We start from the raw sequence: 21110 nt of genomic DNA, 5'->3' as shown, positions 1-21110 counted from the left end.
CTCCTGGCTCTGATGAGCATGAGCAGAAGGGAGCACATTGCCTCAAGCTGATACCCAGCACTGGGCCCTTCGGTGCTGACTAGAGGAAAAACAGCCCTTCTGTCATCAGTGAAATCTTCACAGCTCTTCACCAGGGTCTCCTTAAGAGGACTAGTCCTCGGAGTTGGAGGTGGACCCCACCACACAACCAAGGGGTCGTCGCCAATACCCATCCTATGTTCCACTAGATCTTGGTGTGGGCCCTCCCCCTGGCACCTGGCCCAGAGGTAAGTGGCCGATGCAGGTCCAGTGGCCAATCGAATTTCCATGGGGTTTTACTCCGGTACTGGAACCACCACCCAGCTGTTTCTACTAGGTGGTGTCCGAGAGGAGGGCTCCTCCACTGCACCGTCCGGCTGAACCAGTAGCAAGCCTGGTACTGACATGCAGGACTTAGGCCTAGGTGATATCTTTGGGGCTGAAGAAGAAGAGGAAGGCCCCCCCGCACTGGTACAGGCCTCTTCCTCCTCCTACCCTGATGAAGCTGTCTCGGGACCAAGCAGCTTGTGCCTCAGGACAACTTTAGAGCTCATCAGGAGCTATTCAAAAGGGTAGCTTCTAGCCTGGGGCTAGAGGTGGAGGTTCTTAGAGTCCTCACATAGCCTTATTGACATTTTGGCTACGGTGGTCCTGTCAAAGGTGGCCCTACCCCTCAATGAGGCCATTATGGGTCCAGTCAGGTCTCTATGGCAGACCCCATTCTCTCTCCCTCCCTCCCACCTCAAGGGCAGAGAAAAACTACTATGTGTCTGCCAAGGGATATGAATACCTGTACTTCCACCCTCCTCTCAGATCTCTTATAGTCACAGTGGCCAATGAGAGGGACAGGCATGGAGAGCTAGGTGTGACCCTGAAGCAAAAGGACTTAAAGAAGCTAGACCTGTTCTGTAGGAAGATTGGGTTATAGCTTCACATTTCCAACCAAGAAGCTTTGCTTGGGAGGTATGATTACAACATTTGGGACTTCATGGCAAAGTTTAAAGACTTACTGCCATAAGACTCCAGGTAAGAGTTTTCTGCCCTAATGGAGGAAGGGAAGACCATAGCCTGAACCTCCCTCCAAGTGGCCCAGGATGCAGCTGATGTGGCAGCCAGAACAATGGCTTTGGCCATGGTTATGAGTAAATGCTCCTGGCTCCAATCCTTGGGGTTGCCACCTGAGGTCCAACAGTTCATCCATGATTTTTCCTTTGAGGGTACCACCTCCTCCTTGGAGCAGATGGACTCGAAGCTCCATGGTCTGAAGGACTTCAGAGCTACCCTCACATCCCTGGAACCTTTGAGGAAGCATATCAGGCCTCAACAGCCAACCCACTTCTTGGCTCCTCTGCCCTGCCAGAAGCTGTTTAAAAAACAGAGCAGGGGTTACAAGCACAGGCAACCACTCCCCTCCACTTCAACCTCACTACTGGGTTCACACAGGTATCTGGAAGGCCCCAAACAAAATGTTTGAAGGTACGCCCGAGAGCATTATCAATTCCTGCACTGGATCCTGCCCCGTTTTTGTTTTCAGACCATCTCTCCTACTTCAGCCCAGTGTGGTCCCTCATCACCTCGGACTGCTGGATGCTCAGTACAGCAAAGGAAGGTTACACCCTTCAGGTTTCTTCCTCTCACCTGCCACCCTGTCCCTTGTCAGGGACCTTTCTCACAAGCAACTTCTAGTCCACGAGGCACAAGCCCTCCTTCACGTAGGGACTGTGGAGGTGATGCCCCAGAATGGGAAAAGAGAAGAGATTTTACTCTCATTATTTCCTAATCCCGAAAGCCAGAGGGGCTCTCTGCCCCATCCTAGACCTGCACTGCCTCAACAATTATCTCAGGAAACTGAGGTTCTGCATGGTTTCCCTGGTCTCTGCTATTTTCTCTCTGGATACAGGAGACTGGTACACCACCCTCGACTTCAAAAATCCCTATTTCCACATCTCCATCTTCCAGGGCCACAGAAGGTTCCTCAGATTTATCATAAACCAGCCTCATTACCAGTTCACTGTCCTGCCCTTGGACTGTCAGCAGCCCCTTGGGTTTTCACAAAATGCATGGACTCTGTGCTCATAGTTCTCGCTCCCCTTGACTGGTGGAGGGATTCCTGAGTGGTGGCTGCAGGTGTTCCCTTTGTCACCTCCAAGCCTTCAGTATCCCAAATTTCAGATGCACCTGATCTAGGCTGGGGGACTCACCTTGGAATGCTGGGCCTGTTGGAATGCTTTCCTTGCACATAAACTTCAGCCCCAGATGGCAGGGCTCGGACTATCAGCCTTCTGTGGTTTATATATTGCCCATGTCCTGGCTGTGACTTTTGCTAAAACTACCTGTGCTAAAATCTTAGCCTTGATTATGATAGATAGCATCACACTAGGACTTCTGTTGTGTTAGTTATGGGAGTCAAAACCCAAACCTGATAACTGGATGTACAAAGAGGAATATCTAGTAAGATGGAGGTGATACTAGTGTATATGATGGTGAGGAAGCACTGCTGTGTTCATGCCTCACAAATGATATTGAAAAACGTGGAAAGAGAATCTACAAAAAGGACTTGTCATCTGGACACTACTTCCCCTGAGAGACTAAGGCCTGGATGAGACCAGGAAATTAGGTCACTATAACTACATTGCTCAAAAATCCCCACCCCTGAGTGACATGGTTAAATCAGCCTAACCGCTGCTGTAGACAGTGCTGGGCTCATGGGAGAATTCTCAGCTCCTGCATCTCGGGTAGGTGGAGTAGCTACGCCAACATAGAATCATAGAATATCAGGGTTGGAAGGGACCCCAGAAGGTCATCTAGTCCAACCCCCTGCTCAAAGCAGGACCAATTCCCAGTTAAATCATCCCAGCCAGGGCTTTGTCAAGCCTGACCTTAAAAACCTCTAAGGAAGGAGATTCTACCACCTCCCTAGGTAACGCATTCCAGTGTTTCACCACCCTCTTAGTGAAAAAGTTTTTCCTAATATCCAATCTAAACCTCTCCCACTGCAACTTGAGACCATTACTCCTCGTTCTGTCATCTGCTACCATTGAGAACAGTCTAGAGCCATCCTCTTTGGAACCCCCTTTCAGGTAGTTGAAAGCAGCTATCAAATCCCCCCTCATTCTTCTCTTCTGCAGGCTAAACAATCCCAGCTCCCTCAGCCTCTCCTCCTAACTCATGTGTTCCAGTCCCCTAATCATTTTTGTTGCCCTTCGCTGGACTCTCTCCAATTTATCCACATCCTTCTTGAAGTGTGGGGCCCAAAACTGGACACAGTACTCCAGATGAGGCCTCACCAATGTCGAATAGAGGGGAACGATCACGTCCCTCGATCTGCTCGCTATGCCCCTACTTATACATCCCAAAATGCCATTGGCCTTCTTGGCAACAAGGGCACACTGCTGACTCATATCCAGCTTCTCGTCCACTGTCACCCCTAGGTCCTTTTCTGCAGAACTGCTGCCTAGCCATTCGGTCCCTAGTCTGTAGCTGTGCATTGGGTTCTTCCGTCCTAAGTGCAGGACCCTGCACTTATCCTTATTGAACCTCATCAGATTCCTTTTGGCCCAATCTTCCAATTGGTCTAGGTCCTTCTGTATCCTATCCGTCCCCTCCAGCGTATCTACCACTCCTCCCAGTTTAGTATCATCCACAAATTTGCTGAGAGTGCAATCCACACCATCCTCCAGATCATTTATGAAGATATTGAATAAAACCGGCCCCAGGACCGACCCCTGGGGCACTCCACTTGATACCGGCTGCCAACTAGACATGGAGCCATTGATCACTACCCGTTGAGCCCGACAATTTAGCCAGCTTTCTACCCACCTTATGGTGCATTCATCCAGCCCATACTTCCTTAACTTGCTGACAAGAATACTATGGGAGACCGTGTCAAAAGCTTTGCTAAAGTCAAGAAACAATACATCCACTGCTTTCCCTTCATCCACAGAACCAGTAATCTCATCATAAAAGGCGATTAGATTAGTCAGGCATGACCTTCCCTTGGTGAATCCATGCTGGCTGTTCCTGATCACTTTCCTCTCATGCAAGTGCTTCAGGATTGATTCTCTGAGGACCTGCTCCATGATTTTTCCAGGGACTGAGGTGATGACATGAGATCCCCTCCCCTTGGCACAGGCCAATTGGCGCCAATTTACTGAGGCGCTGGAGCGGCCTAACTGCGGCGGTGCCAACTGTAGCAGTTTACAGGTAGACGAGCCCTAAGTCTTGCATAGCCCTGTTGGTCCGAAGCTATGAGAGAGAAGGTGGTTGAGGTAATGTCTCTGGGTGCGAGAGAAGCTTTCAAGCTATGCACAGTTCTTCTTGAGGCCTGAGGTCCTCAGAGCACCCTTCTCCGACCTGAGGAAGAGTTCCCTGTAGCTGGAAGCTTCTCTCTCTCACCAACAGAAGTTCGTCCAAAAAGGATATTACCTCAACCACCTTCTCTCTGCTGGGCGAGGTAGTTTAAGGGGTTGAGGGAAGAGGTGACCGACGCAGTGCCTGTAAGTACCGTCTAAGAAAGAAGACAAGTCCTAAATCTTTGAAAGAGCAGCCGCTATCCCCACAAACTATAAGGGCTGAGAAACATCCGTCAACTTCAGCGTCGAGGATACAATTTTTGTCTGGCATCCGTGTGTCATTCACCCCAGGACCAGCTCCAGGGCCGTAGTAAATGTCCCTTCGCTTGGCATCTTTGAGCCGAGTCGCCCCCAAACTGTGCTCTTGTTCACCCGCACATGGGGCGAGAGGCGCTGGCCGCGGCCGGTCCTGCTGCCTGACGAGTCTCTCAGCGGCGCCGGGCGGGAGCTCGCCCAACCGGCGCCCGAGTTCGGGACACGGCGCCGCCTGCCCCGCGGCCGAGCCCCGCAGCATGACGCTGGTGCCGCGACGCCCTCGGGGGGTCGCGGTCGAGCGGGTGGAAGGGGCGGAGCGAGCCCGGGGTCCGGCGCGAGCCCAGCCCTGGGGGCGGGGCTGGGGCAGCGCGGGTCCCACAGCAGCCGGAGCTCGGATCATGGCGCCGGGGGCTGGGGAGCCGGAGTGGGAGCAGCCCGGCCCGGAGTGCGGGGCGGCGGCGGCCCCCTGAGGAGGAGGAGCTGGAGCTCGAGCTCCATGGAGCAACAGGCGCCGCCGCCGCCTGCCCCGCTGGGGGCCGCAACTGGGGGCTGGGCTCGTAAGCGGCAGCAACGGCGGGACCTGGAGCCTCCCCGAGTAAGTTGTAGGCGGGCCGAGGCCGGGGGTCCCGTGTTGGGAAGTGGAGGGCCCCGGCCAAGAGCAACTTCTCTGTCTCCTCAGCAGGCGGGAGCAGATCCCCCTGCCCCAGCCGCGCGCTCCTTTCCCCCTCACCGGCCCCCCCCCCAGTCGCGCGCTCCTTTCCCCCTCACCGGCCGGGAGCGACCCCCCCCTCCCGGGTCGCGCGCTCCTTTCCCCCTCACCGGGCCCCCCCCCCAGTCGCGCGCTCCTTTCCCCCTCACCGGCCGGGAGCGACCCCCCCCCCTCCCGGGTCGCGCGCTCCTTTCCCCCTCACCGGGTCCCCCCCCCAGTCGCGCGCTCCTTTCCCCCTCACCGGCCGGGAGCGACCCCCCCCCCCCTCCCGGGTCGCGCGCTCCTTTCCCCCTCACCGGGCCCCCCCCCCAGTCGCGCGCTCCTTTCCCCCTCACCGGCCGGGAGCGACCCCCCGCTCCCGGGTCGCGCGCTCCTTTCCCCCTCACCGGGCCCCCCCCCCAGTCGCGCGCTCCTTTTCCCCCTCACCGGCCGGGAGCGACCCCCCCCCCCTCCCGGGTCGCGCGCTCCTTTTCCCCCTCACCGGCCGGGAGCGACCCCCCCCCCCTCCCGGGTCGCGCGCTCCTTTTCCCCCTCACCGGCCGGGAGCGACCCCCCCCCCCCTCCCGGGTCGCGCGCTCCTTTTCCCCCTCACCGGCCGGGAGCGACCCCCCCCCCCCCCGGGTCGCGCGCTCCTTTTCCCCCTCACCGGCCGGGAGCGACCCCCCCCTCTCCCGGGTCGCGCGCTCCTTTTCCCCCTCACCGGCCGGGAGCGACCCCCCCCCCCCGGGTCGCGCGCTCCTTTTCCCCCTCACCGGCCGGGAGCGACCCCCCCCCTCCCGGGTCGCGCGCTCCTTTTCCCCCTCACCGGCCGCCCCCGCCCCCTCCCCCTCCAGTCGCGCGCTCCTTTTCCCCCTCACCGGTTGGGAGCGACCCCCCTTCTTATCTCTCTGGTTGGTCAGCCCTAGTTCCCTGAAGCCCAGAGCTGGGCCTGGGGAGGGTGGAACTTGGGGGAACAGAGGTGGGGAGGGGTTGCAGAGTGATGGGTGCAGTTGTGGGTCTCCCGTTTTGGGCAGCGTGATAATAGGGGGTTTACTGTTCTTGCCCCATAACAGTTGTGTAGTAGGGAAATGGCTCATTTCCAGCTCTGCAGGCATACACAGTCACTGCTCTGGCTACAGATGTCGTTTTTATGCCCTTAGCAGGGTATTAGGTGTGATGAAAAATACCTTGGACAGGTCTTGTCTACACTAGAAGTTCGAGCATATGGGTAGAGCATGTTTACACTCAGCCACTTGTGCCAGTGTATTGTGTCCACACAGAATCAAGTACAGTTGCATTGGCAAAAAATGTCTCAGTGTTCTCCATGCTGCTTTGAGGCACATGATCTTGTGGGAAAGTGCCACTGTGTATTGTGGGGCAGTCACTGAGTGTTGTGGGATACCCACACCTGTCTTTGGGAATTGTGGGCACTTGGGTCAGGTCTGCATATCAACCTACAGCTGGGATTCATACTCTCAGATTGAGCCACCAGCGGTTGATTTAGTGGGTCTAGTAAAGACCTGCCAAACTGACAGCAGATTGCTCTACAGTCAACCCCTGTACTCTACCCCTGACCAGAAGAGTAAGGTAAGTCGATTTTCTCCTGTCAACCCTCTGTGGTGTAGGCCCTGCAGTAACTTGATGTCGACTCCAGCTACGTTATTCACATAGCTGGAGTTTTGTAGCATAGGTTTACTTACTGTGGTAGTGTAGACATAGCCTTGGAGTAAAATAATAATCCTTACTTCTTACCTCGTGCTTTTCATGACTAGATCTCAAAGCAGACTGTCCAATTGTCCTTAACATGTTTTCTGTAGCAGTCGTGATTCTTGGTGTTCCCACCTAGCCTTTATTTCCCTGGCAAGCTGGACAGAAGCATGGAAAGGTTTAACTATCACCTAAGTAGTTGCCAAATTAACATGGGGTGGCCTTCGGAGACTTAAGGGCAGATAGAGATGTCCCATGACAAGGCTCAATCTCAGCAAGGAAACTGTTCTCAAAGTTAGTGCTCTGTGCTGTGCAGTGCATAATATCTGTGAGATCATGTTGCCAGGATGGGTATGTGAGGAGTACAGGAGGCTGTCTGCTGAATTCAAATAGCTTGAAAGTAGTCTGGTTAACGGTGTCACTGTCAATACAGTTTGCGTGAGAGAAGCTTTGTAAACTTACTTGGACAGTGGGCAATAATGTGACTATTTCTATGGGATCATTAGTACAGTAACCTGTGTTTCAATAGGCTTGGATTAATAAATGTTAAGGGATATTGTATTGAAATATGTAAAATAGTGTATGTATGTGAGCAACAGTAAAATAACTGCTGATGTATTTCCAGATTGAGCAAGGCGATTGCTTCTGTAGTATACGTGGACTGCTGACTATATAAATACTCAGTTTTTTAAATTGAGGTGGGGAAAGTCTTTCTGGCTATATGAATTACTCTCTAGCGTTGCAGGCAGTTCTGTAATGCTGGAAAGCACAATAAAAATGCACCAACTTTCACACAGCATTTACTTCATGAACACAGTATGTCCAGCATCACAATAAAGAGGCAGTAACTTATAAAAAACTTAGACTACACTAGCTATGGTATGCAGTTACTTATACAAAGTGCCATGTGCACACTGGATGCCAATGCATCCCAGTTAACAAACAGGACATGTAATGAAAGCAGTTTCCTTTGTTCCCTGAGCTTTTGTCCATTGGAGTAGGGTACAGAGGGAACTAATGTAATAGGGGATATATGATCCTTGTGAATAACCTCTAAGGGTTATACTTTGGTGTAGGGTGAATGCTGAAGTTGTCCTTGGTGTCTCCTAGTCAACACTTGGTTCAAGAGCTGGGTCTGCTGCTTCAGTAGCTGCAGCGTGGCTGTCTGTACTTCTCTGTCCTTTCTGAACTCCTCTAGCAGCTGTTCATGCCGGTCCCTTGCATTTCTCTTGGAGTCCTCCACATTCTTGGAGAACATGTCCTTTTTGTACTTCCATTTGGCCCTAGTAGTGCTCAAGTTTTAGTGAGGCTCTCCTCAAGATTCTTCCCATTAAGGTTGTTGATAAATGCATGGATGTGCTGTTGAGTAATGGCAGATGATTTCATATGTATTGGAAGAAAGGATAGATAGATGGATGCCTCCTATCATCTTTTCCTAGCCAATGTAAAAACACAGGCATGCATTTACTAAGAGTTACAGGAGCATATCAACCTACATTATGATTAGGGCCTTACCAAATTCATGGTTCACTTTGGTCAATTTCACTGCCACAGGGTCTTAAAATTGGTCAATTTCACGATTTCAGATGTTTACATCTGAAATTTCATGGTGGTGTAACCCTGGGGGTCCTGATCTAAAAGGGGATTGGGGGTGGGGCCCAAAGCTACTGTTTCAGGATTGCCATACTCACTTCTGTGCTGTGGAGTTTCCTGCAGCTGGAAGAGGCTCTCGGAGGTGGAGACAGGTCCGATCTTCCCAGCCTGGCTCCTAGCTGCTAGTCAGGGCCAGTTGTGGATTAACACATGGGCCTGTGCCCAGGGGCCCTGGACAATTTGAAAAATTGGGTGCCCAAGCCTTGGCAAGAGCCATGGGGTGGAAGCCCCGAGCCCCAGCAGGCGCTGCGGGGACTGAAGCCCCAAGCCCAGACAGGATCCAGGAAGGGGGGCAGAAGCCCCGAGCCTGGGCGGCCCAGAGCCCACACAGGAGCCGTGGGGGTGGGGGCAACAGCCTGAGCCCAGGCAGGAGCCCCGGGGGGAAGAGGAGGCGGAAGCCTGGAGCTCAGGCATGAGCGGTGGAAGGCAAAAGCTCCGAGTCCCAGCTGGAGTCACAGGGGGTGGTAGTCCCCAGCCCAGGTCCCTGAGATGGGTCAGGAGCCGAGTGGTGGGGGCAGGAGCCCCGAGCCCAGGCAGGAACCACGAGGTGGCATCCCTGAGCCTGGCAAGAGCTGCTGGAGCTGGGAGGGTGGGGGGGAGGGTCCTGGCTGGAGCCCAGTGCCCCCAGCCCTGGCAAGAACCACTGGTGGGAGATGGGGGCAGTAGCCCAGAGCCTGGGCAGGTGCCACAGGGGCTTGGGGGGAGGGAGCAGCAGCTGGCAGGAGCCATGGGGGGGCGGCGGCCCCCCCGCCCCCTTCCCCCAAGCCCTGGCAAGAGCCACAGGGGGCGGAAGCCCGGAGCCCAGCTCTGGGGCTGCTGCAGTGCAGAAACCCTCATTTCTTTGCTGCCTGGGGAGATGGGTCTATTCTCCCTCTGATAACAGCCGTGCAGGGGAAGGACAAATCCTGTCTCTTCCCCCCCACCCCCAGCCCCGGCTGATTTGGGGGAGATCAGATTTCACGGGGAAGGGCTTATTTCACAGTCTGTGACATGTTTTTTACGGCCGTGAAATTGGTAGGCCGCTAATTATGATTTATTATTGGAGCTCTAATCATCACTTGCATCTATCAATCTCCCTTCTCTAAGGATGAAACATGTCAGAGCGAGACACTCAGAGTGTGTCTGGGGGGTCTTGCAAGATATCTATCTGTTCCTTGTTTACAGCCATCTCACTGTATTTTGCCTTGTCATCCCCTTCCTGACCCATGAAGAGCTCCTTCTTCTTGTCTGCCCTCCCAGGGGGCCTTTCTCCTCCATTTACAGGACACCATGTCCAAGGTGGCTACAGGTGTGATGGTCCCTGATGAATATTATAGAAGACATAGGTCATGCAGGCAGCTCCACAAGTCATGTTTTTCTCCTTCACCTTTCAGTAGCCCTGCTTCATCTCCTTTTTCTTGGAATGGCACTGGGATTCTTTTCTTGAATATCTGAGTTTTGCCATCGGCTTGGCAAAGTCACTATAAATATTCTTTTTCCTACTACAGCTGTTCCTTCACTTGCTTCTCTTCCCATAGTGCATGGAAACCAAGTACCTTTTTCCTGGACCAGGTTGGTAGCATGAGACCAAGAGCAGGGACCATAGAGTTGCCAATCCTCCAGGATTGTCCTGGAGTCTCCAGGAGTTAAAGATGAATCTTTAATTAAAGACTGTCATGTTTTGAAACCTCCAAGAATACATCCAAACCAAACTGACAACCCTCTCAAGGAACCACACTTTCGGTGAAAAGGCAGCGGGTAATGGGACAGATGTAGCTATGAACACTGTGCTAGACATTTAAAAGTGAGATGGCCCTCTAGTCATTTTGGCCCCTGGGCAGAAGAGTTCAAAAGTGCTGGCAGGCAGGTCATTCCTGAAGGGAGTGTTGTATTGTGGAATTACGGTTGGAATACTTATGCCAATACAGGTATGTATGCACCCACATTCGGCCTTGATAGAAATATACTGGCAGAGAGCTTATGTTGTTCAGAAAATGGAGATGATGATGCCAGGAAAAGTGGAGGGTTTTGTCAGTAGGAGGCAAAATGCAGCATCAGGCTATGTTGAAAAAAGGAATGTTTTGTCAGCACAGCTTTCTAGTGTAGACCAATCTTCAGACTGAATTATTGAGTCATCCACCAATGTGTGACATGCTTGTCTGCCTGTCTTTGGCACATTGTTTAGATGCCATGTTTATATCTCAGCCCATGTACCATAATTAAATTCAGGACTTCATATTCCTTCCAGTCCACATGGACTCTCCCACTGATGTCTGTGAGAGGTTTGCATGGATACAAAGGGGATAATATAGCCTTCTGGTAATAACTAAACTTGTATTTATTAATTATTTATCCCATGCCTTATTGTCACATTCACTGTTGTTCCGTGACAAAATCCTTTTCTGCGTTTTGTTTCTCATCCTTCCCAGTCTTCCTTTCTACATATCTCAGTCTTCTCTGTTTATTCCTACCTTTTTTATTCCCATTGTATTTCCTTCTCTGAAGTAACCTTCAGTCCCCACATTTGAAGGGCTTTAGTCTCAGTCCCTTTCCTGCTCCATCTGCTAAAATGATCAGCTGTGGAATAGTTAATGAGGACACTGAATTGATGACACTTACGCTGACACTGAATTGAGATTTAAAGATTTAGAGTTGATTAACTGTTTACCAATGGCATATCAGAGTTGATCTATCTTAGGGCTTGGCTATGTGTTGAGGTTTTGGGCTCTTCAGGGTCTGATTTCTAAAATTCATTAACATGTTGCACATTAATTGGTCCATGTAAACCCTGCTGGTGCTCACTAAGCATTTCCTAGTTTGTTTTCACGCAGTGCAATTTTGTCTTTTATGTTCTGGCTCATAAATGTTTACACATTAACTCTGTTTTAAGCACTAAACAAATAGTTTTATATAAATTACTATTATTTTGACAAGTTTGTGCATGAGACAGTGGATCTAACCAAAATGCATTTCTAAATCAGAAATCTGATGCATTGAAAGCTGTGCAGTTACCAAATGTATATTCTTCTTCGAGTGATTGCTCATGTGTATTCCACAATAGGTGTGCGTGCTTGCCATGTGCACTGGTGCTGGAAGTTTTTCCCCTAGTAGTACTCCTGGGGGGGAGCGCCCCCCATGATCCCTGGAGTGGCGCCTGTCTGGCGCGGTATAAGGGGAGCTGCACGCTCCTCTCACCCTCAGTTCCTTCTTGCCGCCAGTGAAGGTGCATTGGAACTGCTCTGCTCCAGCTTTGCTGTAGCTCGTCTCCAGAACTGTTTGTTCGTTCAGTGTTAGTACCCGTAATTAGTTAGCTGTTTAGTTAATTTAGTTAGTCAGTGAGCCCGGGCTGGGACATGCCCCGCGCCCTGGGTTTTAAGTCATGTGACTCTTGTAGGCGTTCTATGCCAAGAAGTGACCTGCACACAGGCTGTTTGGGAGAAACCCATATCAGCAAAAGGTGCAAGATTTGCAAGTCGTTTAAGCCTCAGACCAAAAGAGAAAGGGATATTAAGTTCCTGGCCACCCCGACTCTGGCACGCCGCTCCGAACCGGCGCCGTGGTGTCGGTATGCGGCGACCCTCTGGTGCCATCAACCAGTCGGCACCACTCCCCATCCACTGGGCACGCCAAGAGGGCCAGGAAGACTCCCTCTTCACAGCAGCACTGAGAGAAGTCTGGGACGGAGGCTAGGCCCATGTCGGGCACTCCTCGATCCCCACCGGGCCCCAGACCTCTGACTCACATTGAGTGGAGTAGCCTGGCCCCTTTGGAACAGGCCTGTCTGGATGCTACCCACGCCTGAAGCCCTCCAGGTGGCCTGGGACGTTATGTCCATGCTGGTGCCCGGAGCGCCGCTTATGTCAGCCCCGTGCTCCAGAGGCAAGCTGCCGCTGGGGTCTCTGCAGTCACCTCCTGCGCAGTACCGGTTTCGGTCAAGGGAACATTCCCGACACCGTTCACCACCCAGCGACCACTCGGGGCAGAGTCCATGTAGATCACCCTCAACGCTGACCAGACTGTCCGGCTGGGTTTGGTCCGGCCGGGACTCTCAGCACCGCTCATCCTCAAGGAGCAAATATTGATGGGACCGTGGTGGGCATTGCCAACAGTCCTTGTCTTGGAGAGGGTACCGCAGTCGGTCACAGCATGGTCATCGATGCCGTTCCCTCTCAGACTCCCACTCCAAGTCTCCGCCAAGACATCGCAGCCCCGGGCATCGATTGCTGGCACCTTGCAGTTCCGCCTGTTGAGGCTGTTCGCGGAGCAGCGGTTACCGTCGGCACCAGTCCTGCACGTCGAGATTGCGGCACCGCCGCTCCTCCTTGTCCAGAGACAGCAGCAGCTCTTACGCCAGCCCGGTCTCCGTTCGTAGCCGTCCTTCGATGGGCCAGGCCAGCCAACCCGAACAGTTGGCGCCACAGCAGGTGCAGTGGCACCAAGCATCGTGGCCGGCCCAATGGTACCAGTGGGCACAGTGGCCTCCGGCACAGCCCCTGGTGGAAGCTTGCTTGGTGGCTGGAACTTCGGAAGCACCGTTGGCCTCCCTCTCCAGACCCCCAAGAAAGTAGTCGGTGGGACGTACGTCCTCGGCACCGTGCCCGGAGTCCGACCAGGTGGTGGACCCTCCGGTGCTTGCCGACACCCAGAGCACTGCACCAGCCTCCTCTCCCCGCCAGGAGGAGACGATTGCGGCCCCGCTCCCCTCCGCCCTGCAGGAGGACTTCAGGGCCCACCAAGAACTCTTAAAGAGCATGGCAGCAAGCCTCCATCTCCAAGCAGAGGAGATGGAGGAGCCCTCAGGCTCCCTGTTTAATGTGTTGTCCCCCATCAGGGTGACCTTGCCTCTCCATGAAGGGGTGGCTAAGATTTCAAATGCACTGTGGCAAACACTGGCCTCGTTGGTCCCCATCTCTAAAAAGGCGGAACACAAGTACTTTGCACCCACTAAGGGGCATGAGGACTTGTATATCTACCCGGTGCCCAACTCCTTGGTGGTCGAGTCGGTCAACTGCAGGGAACCTCTGGGTCAGCCAGCCCCAACCCCAAAGACTCTCAGAGACTGGACTCCCTGCCCTAGTTTGAGGATTCCCTCCAGGAGCACGATGGCAAGGAGTTCAAGGCGCTAGTGGAGGAAGGGGCAGCGGCCGCTAGGGGGTCCCAGCAGAGAGATGGGTATCATGGCTCCTGCTCTCTGGGCTGTCCAGCAAGGCGCAGTCTTCCATGCAGGATCTCCCGTTTGACGGGAAAGCTCTGTTTGCAGAGGAAACAGGTACAAGGCTGCATGGCATGAAAGACTCCCACACGACCCTCCAGACTCTGGGCCTCTATGTCCTGGCTCCGGCAAAACCTAAGTTCAAGCCATAGCAGACTCCCGCCCAGGCCACCCTCCCGAAGTATGAGGCCGCCTACGAGAAGCAGCAGGACTATAAGAGATGCCCTCAGAGGCAGTATCTGCCTGCCCCCAGGCTGGGTCCTCCAAGGGCAAGCAGATGGGGAAAAGGCATTTTTGACGGGACGCTTGGGGGCACCCCGCCAGTCCTCACCAAGGATCTACCCCCAATAAAGCTCCCCTTCTCCCAATGGTTGTGTGCTTTCCTCCCGGAATGGTCGCAGCTAACCTCGGACAAATGGGTCCTCAACACCATCTTCTGGGGTTACATCCTCCAGTTTACTTCCTCCCCGTCCTTCTTGGGGGACGCCTCGCACTAAGCTCTGCTCAAGCAAGAGGTGGGGTGGCTCCTAGGACTAGGAGATAGAGGCGGTGTCCGAGGAGTTCGTGGGCAAGGGGTATTACTCCCATTATTTCCTTATCTCGAAGGCCAAAGGGGGGCTCAGGCCCATCTTGGACCTGCAAGATCTGAACCAGTACATGGTGAAACTCAAGTTCCGCATGGTCTCCCTGGCCTCCTCCATCCCCTCCCTGGATCCCAGGGACTGGTACGCTGCCCTCGATCTACAGGACGCGTACTTCCACATGTACATATTCGAGGGGCACAGGCGCTTCCTCCGTTTCGTGGTGGGACAGAATAATTACCAATTCATGGTCCTTCTGTTTGGTCTGTCCACTGCCCCCAGGGTGGTTACAAAATGCATGTCGGTAGTAGTGGCCTACCTTAGACGGTGGGGGGTCCAGATATTTCCCTATCTGGCCAATTCGCTTGCCAAGGGCACCTCCCGGTTGCAGGTGAGGGATCATGTGGCCCTCCTCCTGTCCACGTGCACCGCCTTGGGCCTGTTGGTAAACAACACCAAGTCCACGATAGTCCTGGTCCAACGCATAGAGTTTATTGGGACACTCCTGGACGCAGTGTCGGCCAGGGCCTCTCTCCCACCAGACAGATTCGAGACTCTGAAAAGTCTCATCGACTCAGTCACAAGGATCCTGGTGACAACAGCCAGGGTTTGCCTGCAACTCTTGGGTCACATGTCTGTGTGCTTGTATGTGGTCCATCACGCCAGACTCAGGATGAGGCCTCTCCAGCACTGGTTGTTCTCAAAGTTCTTCCAGGCCACGAACAGGATGGACAAGGTCCTCACCAAGCAGGACTCTGTGATCACCTCCCTACGGTGGTGGTCTGCCCCAAACAACATGCTCCAAGGGGTTCCGTTCAGGGTCAGAGCCCTGTCGTTGGAGCTGGTGTCCGATGCGTTGGACCTGGGTTGGTGGGCCCATGTGGGGAACTTTCAGACCTCAAGATCTGACCCTACATATACATGTCAAGGAGCTCAGGGTGGTGCGGCTGGCATGTATGGCCTTCCACTCGCACCTGGAGGGAAAGGTAGTCAGGGTCCTCACGGACAACACGGCCTCGATGTTCTATATCAACAGGTAAGGCAGGGCCCAATTCTCTGTCCTCTGCCACAAAGCCCTCAGGCTGTGGGACTTCTGTATAGCCCATGACATCCACCTGAAGGCCTTCCACCTACTGGGTGCCTAAAACGAGAGGGCGGATCGCTTGAGCAGGGACTTTTCCTCGCAACACGAGTGGTCCCTCCACCCGGAAGTGGCCCGCCTGCTCTTCCAAAGGTGGGGAATTCCCCAGGTGGACCTATTTGCGACTCGGCAGAACTGGTTCTGCTCCGGGGGGGGCCTGGAGAGGGGCGCTATCTCTAATGCCTTTCTTCTGTCCTGGTCAGGCCGGCTTCTCTACGCTTTTCCCCGGTTCCCTCTAATCAGCAGGGTCCTGAAGAAGATAAAGATGGACAAAGGCCTGGCGTGACCCAGGTAGGATTGGTATGGGACCCTCACGGGCCTGGCGGTAGCTCTGCTGTGGCCGTTGCTGCTCCACCCAGATCTGCGCTCTCAGGACCAGGGCCGCCTCCTGCATCCCAACCTAGTGGTGCTTCACCTCATGGCGTGGCTGCTCAGTGGTTAGGCGGAGAGGAAAGGACATGCTCAGAACAGGTTCAGTGTGTCCTCCTTGAAAGTAGGTGGCCCTCCACTCGCCACGCTTATTTGGCGAAGTGGTCCTGGTTTTCTAGGTGGGTAGCAGACCAGGGTGTCTCCCCGGTGGCTGCCCCGATCCAGCTTATCCTTGATTACCTCCTCCATCTGAGGGCCCAGGGCCTGGCGCCTTAATCAGTCACGGTGCACCTGGCAGCCATATCAGCCTTCCATTCACCAGTGCAAGGACACACGGTTTTTTCCCTATTCTAGACCCCCGGTCCCACAGTGGGACCTAAACCTGGTGTTGGCCCATCTCAAGGGGCCCCCGTTTGAACTGTTGGCCGTGTGCTCCTGGTCTCACCTCTCGTGGAAGGTGGCCTCAATCACATCGGCCAGGCAAATCTTGGAGTTCAGGGCTCTGACCTCTGAGCCGCCGTACATGATCTTTCATAAGGACAAGGTCCAGCTCCGCCCACACCCCGCGTTCCTCCCAAAGGTGGTCTTCGCCTACCACATGGGTCAGGACATTTTTCTACTGGTGCTCTGCCCCAAGCTTCACGCGTCCAGTGAGGAGCGCTGTCTCCACATGCTCGATGTGCGGTGGTCTCTGGCTTTCTTTCTCAAGCGGACCAAGCCATTCCGAAAATCCTTGCAACTGTTCATCACCTCGGCTGAGAACGTGAGGAGCCAGCTGATTTCCACTCAGTGGCTTTCCAATCGGATCACTTTGTGCATCCGTTCCTGTTATGAGCTGGCGGGTGTCCCACCGCCACCCATTGTGAGGGCACACTTGATTTGGGCGCAGGCCTCATTGGCTGCCTTCGTGGCCCACGTCCCCATCCAGGACATTTGTAGGGCCGCCACTCAGTTCACACATTCACCTCGCACTATGCGGTCATCCCCCAAACCAGGGATTATACTGGGTTCGGCAGGGCTGTCCTCCGTCCTGGGAACTTGTGAACTCCTACCCACCTCCAACAGATATAACTTGGAATTACCTATTGTGGAATACACATGAGCAATCACTCGAAGAAGAAAAGCCAGTTACCTTTTCCATAACTGGTGTTCTTCGAGATGTGTTGCTCATGTCTATTCCACATCCCACCCTCCTTCCCCTCTGTCGGAGTTGTGTGGCAAGAAGGAACTGAGGGTGGGGGGAGCGCGCAGCTCCCCTTATACCGCGCCAGGCACTCCAGGGGTCACGGGGGGTGTTCCCCGCTACGGGTACTGTTAGGGGAAAAACTTCTGGCACTGGTGCCTGTGGCGAGCACGCACACCTATTGTGGAATAGACATGAGCAACACATCTTGAAGAACACCAGTTAGGGAACAGGTAGCTGTCTTTTAGTAGCTAAAGTAAGGTTCTTCTCTCACCCTAGTGTTTGCATCTTATTAAAAATAAATCTCTGTAGAAAATGAAATGAAAAGAACCCTTCCAGCCCCCACTGCAGCCTGAGCCCAGACGTCTACATAGCAGTGAAACTGCCTCGGTGCCTGAGTTGGATGATACGGACCAGCTGTGGATTTTTCTTTCCTGTGTAGACATATCCTTAGTGTGTGGCAGGCCAGTGTGAGAGAGATTTACATTCCTACTTGCTGCAAACTGTATTTGTGTAGACAAGCCTTAAGAGTAAAGGTTTTCCCATAACTTACTTCACATTGCTCAAGCCTATCAATTATTTTCAGTAATTAAATTTGAAACTAAATATATTAACAATCAGGCATTACTTATGTGGCCTAAGTTGTGTTTTTGAATATAGCTGAATTAAAAGAAGATTGCCTGAAAAGAGATGGTAAAAATGACTCCGAACTCAAGTCTTGCTCCCTGTATGTGATGAGTTATAGTTGCTCACTTTAGTATTAAAAGTAGGATTTTACTGTTTTTTTTTTTTTTGTTTTGTTTTGTTTTTTTACTGATGATTGTTGTTGCACAGGAATAACTAGATAGAGGGACTGCACAGATGTTACTAAGTGTAGAATTTGGTCGGCATAACCTTTATTTTTCATGATGCATCAGCCAGAAAAAAAACTCCACTTGAGCCTTGCAGGCTGTTGCTGGAGTTTTAAACATCATATTATTTAACCTTATTCAGAGTGTGTCTAATTGACATGGTACTTACAGAAACAGGTTTAAGGTTTTGGCCCGTCTACACTAGAACTCCCAGCATAATTAACACAAGTGGAACTGAACTGATGCAGATAAAGACTTAGCGGTGTTGATTTGTTGCATGTGTTTGACTTGTATCTTGTGATTTATATGTTTGCACTCTGTTCTTTAGGAATTAAATTTGAATTCTCTATTTCCAGAGCTGGACGTTCAGTACTACTTACCATTTTGATGTAGCTACTTAGATGCTTCTATTATCTCTGTATTAGAGCTGGTCAAAAATCAGAAATTCCATCCCACAGGATATTCCAATCCTGCAACAATTTTTTGTCCTGGATTGCCCTGAAAGGCTGACACTTTTTGTATAATAGAATGTTCCAAAACTGCATTTTTTTGGAAATGTTTGAGAGTTTCCTTTTGATGCTTCTGATTGAAATAAAACATTTTGACATCCCTGAATCAAAACCTTCTATTTTGATAGGTTGGCTCCTGAGCCAGAACAAAGGCTCATCTACACTGGGAACTTATATCAGCATAGCTATATCTCTCAGGAGTATGAAAAATCCACATCTGAGAGATGTAGCTATGTTGACTTAACTCCTCGTGTTCATAGTGCTAGGTCAATGGAAAAAAATTTCTGTCACCCTAGCTACCACTTCTCAGGCAGGTGGATTACCTACTCCAGTGGGAGAACCCCTTCTGTTGGCATAGGTACTGTCTATGCTGAACCACTGCAGTGGTGCAGCTGCAGCAGTTCAAGTGTAGACATACCCTAAGGCTATATCTACACTACGAAATTAGGTCGAATTTATAGAAGTGGTTTTGTAGAAAGCATTTTTATACAGTCGATTGTGTGTCCCCCCACACAAATGCTCTAAGTGCATTTAGTCGGCATTTAGTTGGCGAACTGCGTCCACAGTACTGAGGCAACCGTCGACTTCCGGAGCGTTGCACTGTGGGTAGCTATCCCACAGTTCCTGCAGTCTCCGCCACCCATTTGAATTCTGGGTAGAAATCCTAATGCCTGATGGGGCAAAAATATTGTCACGGGTGGTTCTGGGTACATATCGTCAGGCAACCCCTTCGCTCCCTCTGTGAAAGCAACGGCAGACAATCGTTTCACGCCTTTTTTCCTGGGTTACCCATGCAGACGCCATACCACGGCAAGCATGGAGCCCGCTCAGCTAACTGTCACTGTATGTCTCCTGGCTGCTGGCAGATGTGGTACTGCATTGCTACACAGCAGCAGCTCATTGCCTTTTGGCAGCAGACAGTGCAGTATGACTGGTAGCCATCATCGCCGTACTCCAGGGTGCTCTTTTATCCGACCTTGGTGAGGTCGGTCAAGGGCGTCTGGGCAAACATGGGAGTGACTCAGCCAGGTCATTTCCCTTTTAAGTTTCGTCTCATGGCAATTCAGTCTTGCTGGCAGTCCTAATGCACCGTCTTCTAATGAGCAGCCAGGAGATGATGATGGCCAGCAGTCGTACTGCACCGTCTGCTGCCAGAAAGATGTATAAAGATAGATGAAGTGGATCAAAACAAGAAATAGACCAGATTTGTTTTGTATTCATTTTCTCTTCCCTTCCTCCCTCCCACCATGAAATCAATGGCCTGCTTAAACCCAGGGTTTTGAGTTCTATCCTTGAGGGGGCCATTCTGTTTCTCCTTGATGCAAAGCCACCCCCTTTGTTAATTTTAATTCCCTGTAAGCCATCCCTGTAAACCATGTTGTCGGTCGCCCCCTCCCTCTGTCAGAGCAATGGCAGACAATCGTTTCACACCTTTTTCAGCGCAGATGCCATAGCACTGGGAACGTGGAGCCCGCTCAGATCACCGTGGCAATTATGAGCACTATAAACACCAAATGCATTATCCAACAGAATATGCAGAATCATAACCTCTAATAAAGCAAAACCAGGAGAGAAGGAGGCGACTGCAGTGTGGTGATGAGAGTGATGAGGACATGGACATAGACTTTTCACAAAGTACAGGCCCCTGCAATGTGCACATCATGGTGTCAACTGGGCAGGTTCATGGTGTGGAACGCCGATTCTGGGCCCAGGAAACAAGCACAGACTGGTGGGACCGCATAGTGTTGCAGGTCTGGGACGATTCCCAGTGGCTTCGAAACTTTCGCGTGTGTAAGGGCACTTTCATGGAACTTTGTGACTTGCTTTCCCCTGCCCTGAGGCACAAGAATACCAAGATGAGAGCAGCCCTCAGTTAAGAAGCGAGTGGCAATAGCCCTGTGGCAGCTTGCAATGTCACATAGCTACTGGTCAGTCGGAAATCAATTTGGAGTGGGCAAATCTACTGTTGGGGCTGCTGTGATGCAAGTAGCCAACACAATCAAAGACCTGCTGATATCAAGGGTAGTGAGTCTGGGAAATGTGCAGGTCATAGTGGATGGTTTTGCTGCAATGGGATTCCCTAACTGTGGTGGGGCCATAGACGGAAGCCATATCCCTATCTTGGCACCGGAGCACCAAGACGGCGAGTACATAAACTGCAAGGGGTACATTTCAATGGTGCTGCAAGAATTGCTGGATCATAAGGGCCGTTTCACCATCATCTACGTGGGATGGCCGGGAAAGGTACATGACGCTCGCATCTTCAGGAACTCTGGTCTGTTTCAACAGCTGCAGCAAGGACTTACTTCCCAGACTAGAAAATAACGTTGGGGAGGTTGAAATGCCTGTAGTTATCCTTGGGGACTCAGCCTACCCCTTAATACCATGGCTCATGAAGCCATACACAGGCACCCTGGACAATTAGTCAGGAGCTGTTCAACTATAGGCTGAGCAAGTGCAGAATGGTGGTAGAATGTGCATTTGGGTGTTTAAAAGTGTGCTGGCGCAGTTTACTGACTTGCGTAGACCTCAGCAAAACCAGTATTCCTATTGTTATTACTGCTTCCTGTACACTCCACAATATCTGTGAGAGTAAGGGGGAGATGTTTATG

General features: G+C 52.3%; 1 protein-coding gene across 2 annotated transcripts in view; it reads left to right on the top strand.

Annotated features, from left to right (window-relative positions):
• The first annotated feature begins 4985 nt into the window (after positions 1–4985).
• The window catches only part of TTC28 (tetratricopeptide repeat domain 28), a 510509-nt gene continuing 494384 nt past the window's right edge, over positions 4986–21110 (top strand). For both annotated transcript variants that reach the window (XM_073313673.2, XM_073313672.2), the window contains exon 1: positions 4986–5220. In XM_073313673.2, the coding sequence (XP_073169774.1) occupies positions 5122–5220 (99 nt within the window). In that variant the 5' untranslated portion in view covers positions 4986–5121. The remainder of the gene's footprint in view (positions 5221–21110) is intronic.

Source organism: Lepidochelys kempii, chromosome 15, assembly GCF_965140285.1.
Source record: "Lepidochelys kempii isolate rLepKem1 chromosome 15, rLepKem1.hap1, whole genome shotgun sequence".
NCBI classification, from domain to species: domain Eukaryota; kingdom Metazoa; phylum Chordata; order Testudines; family Cheloniidae; genus Lepidochelys; species Lepidochelys kempii.
This window is presented reverse-complemented; position numbering and strand designations above follow the sequence as displayed.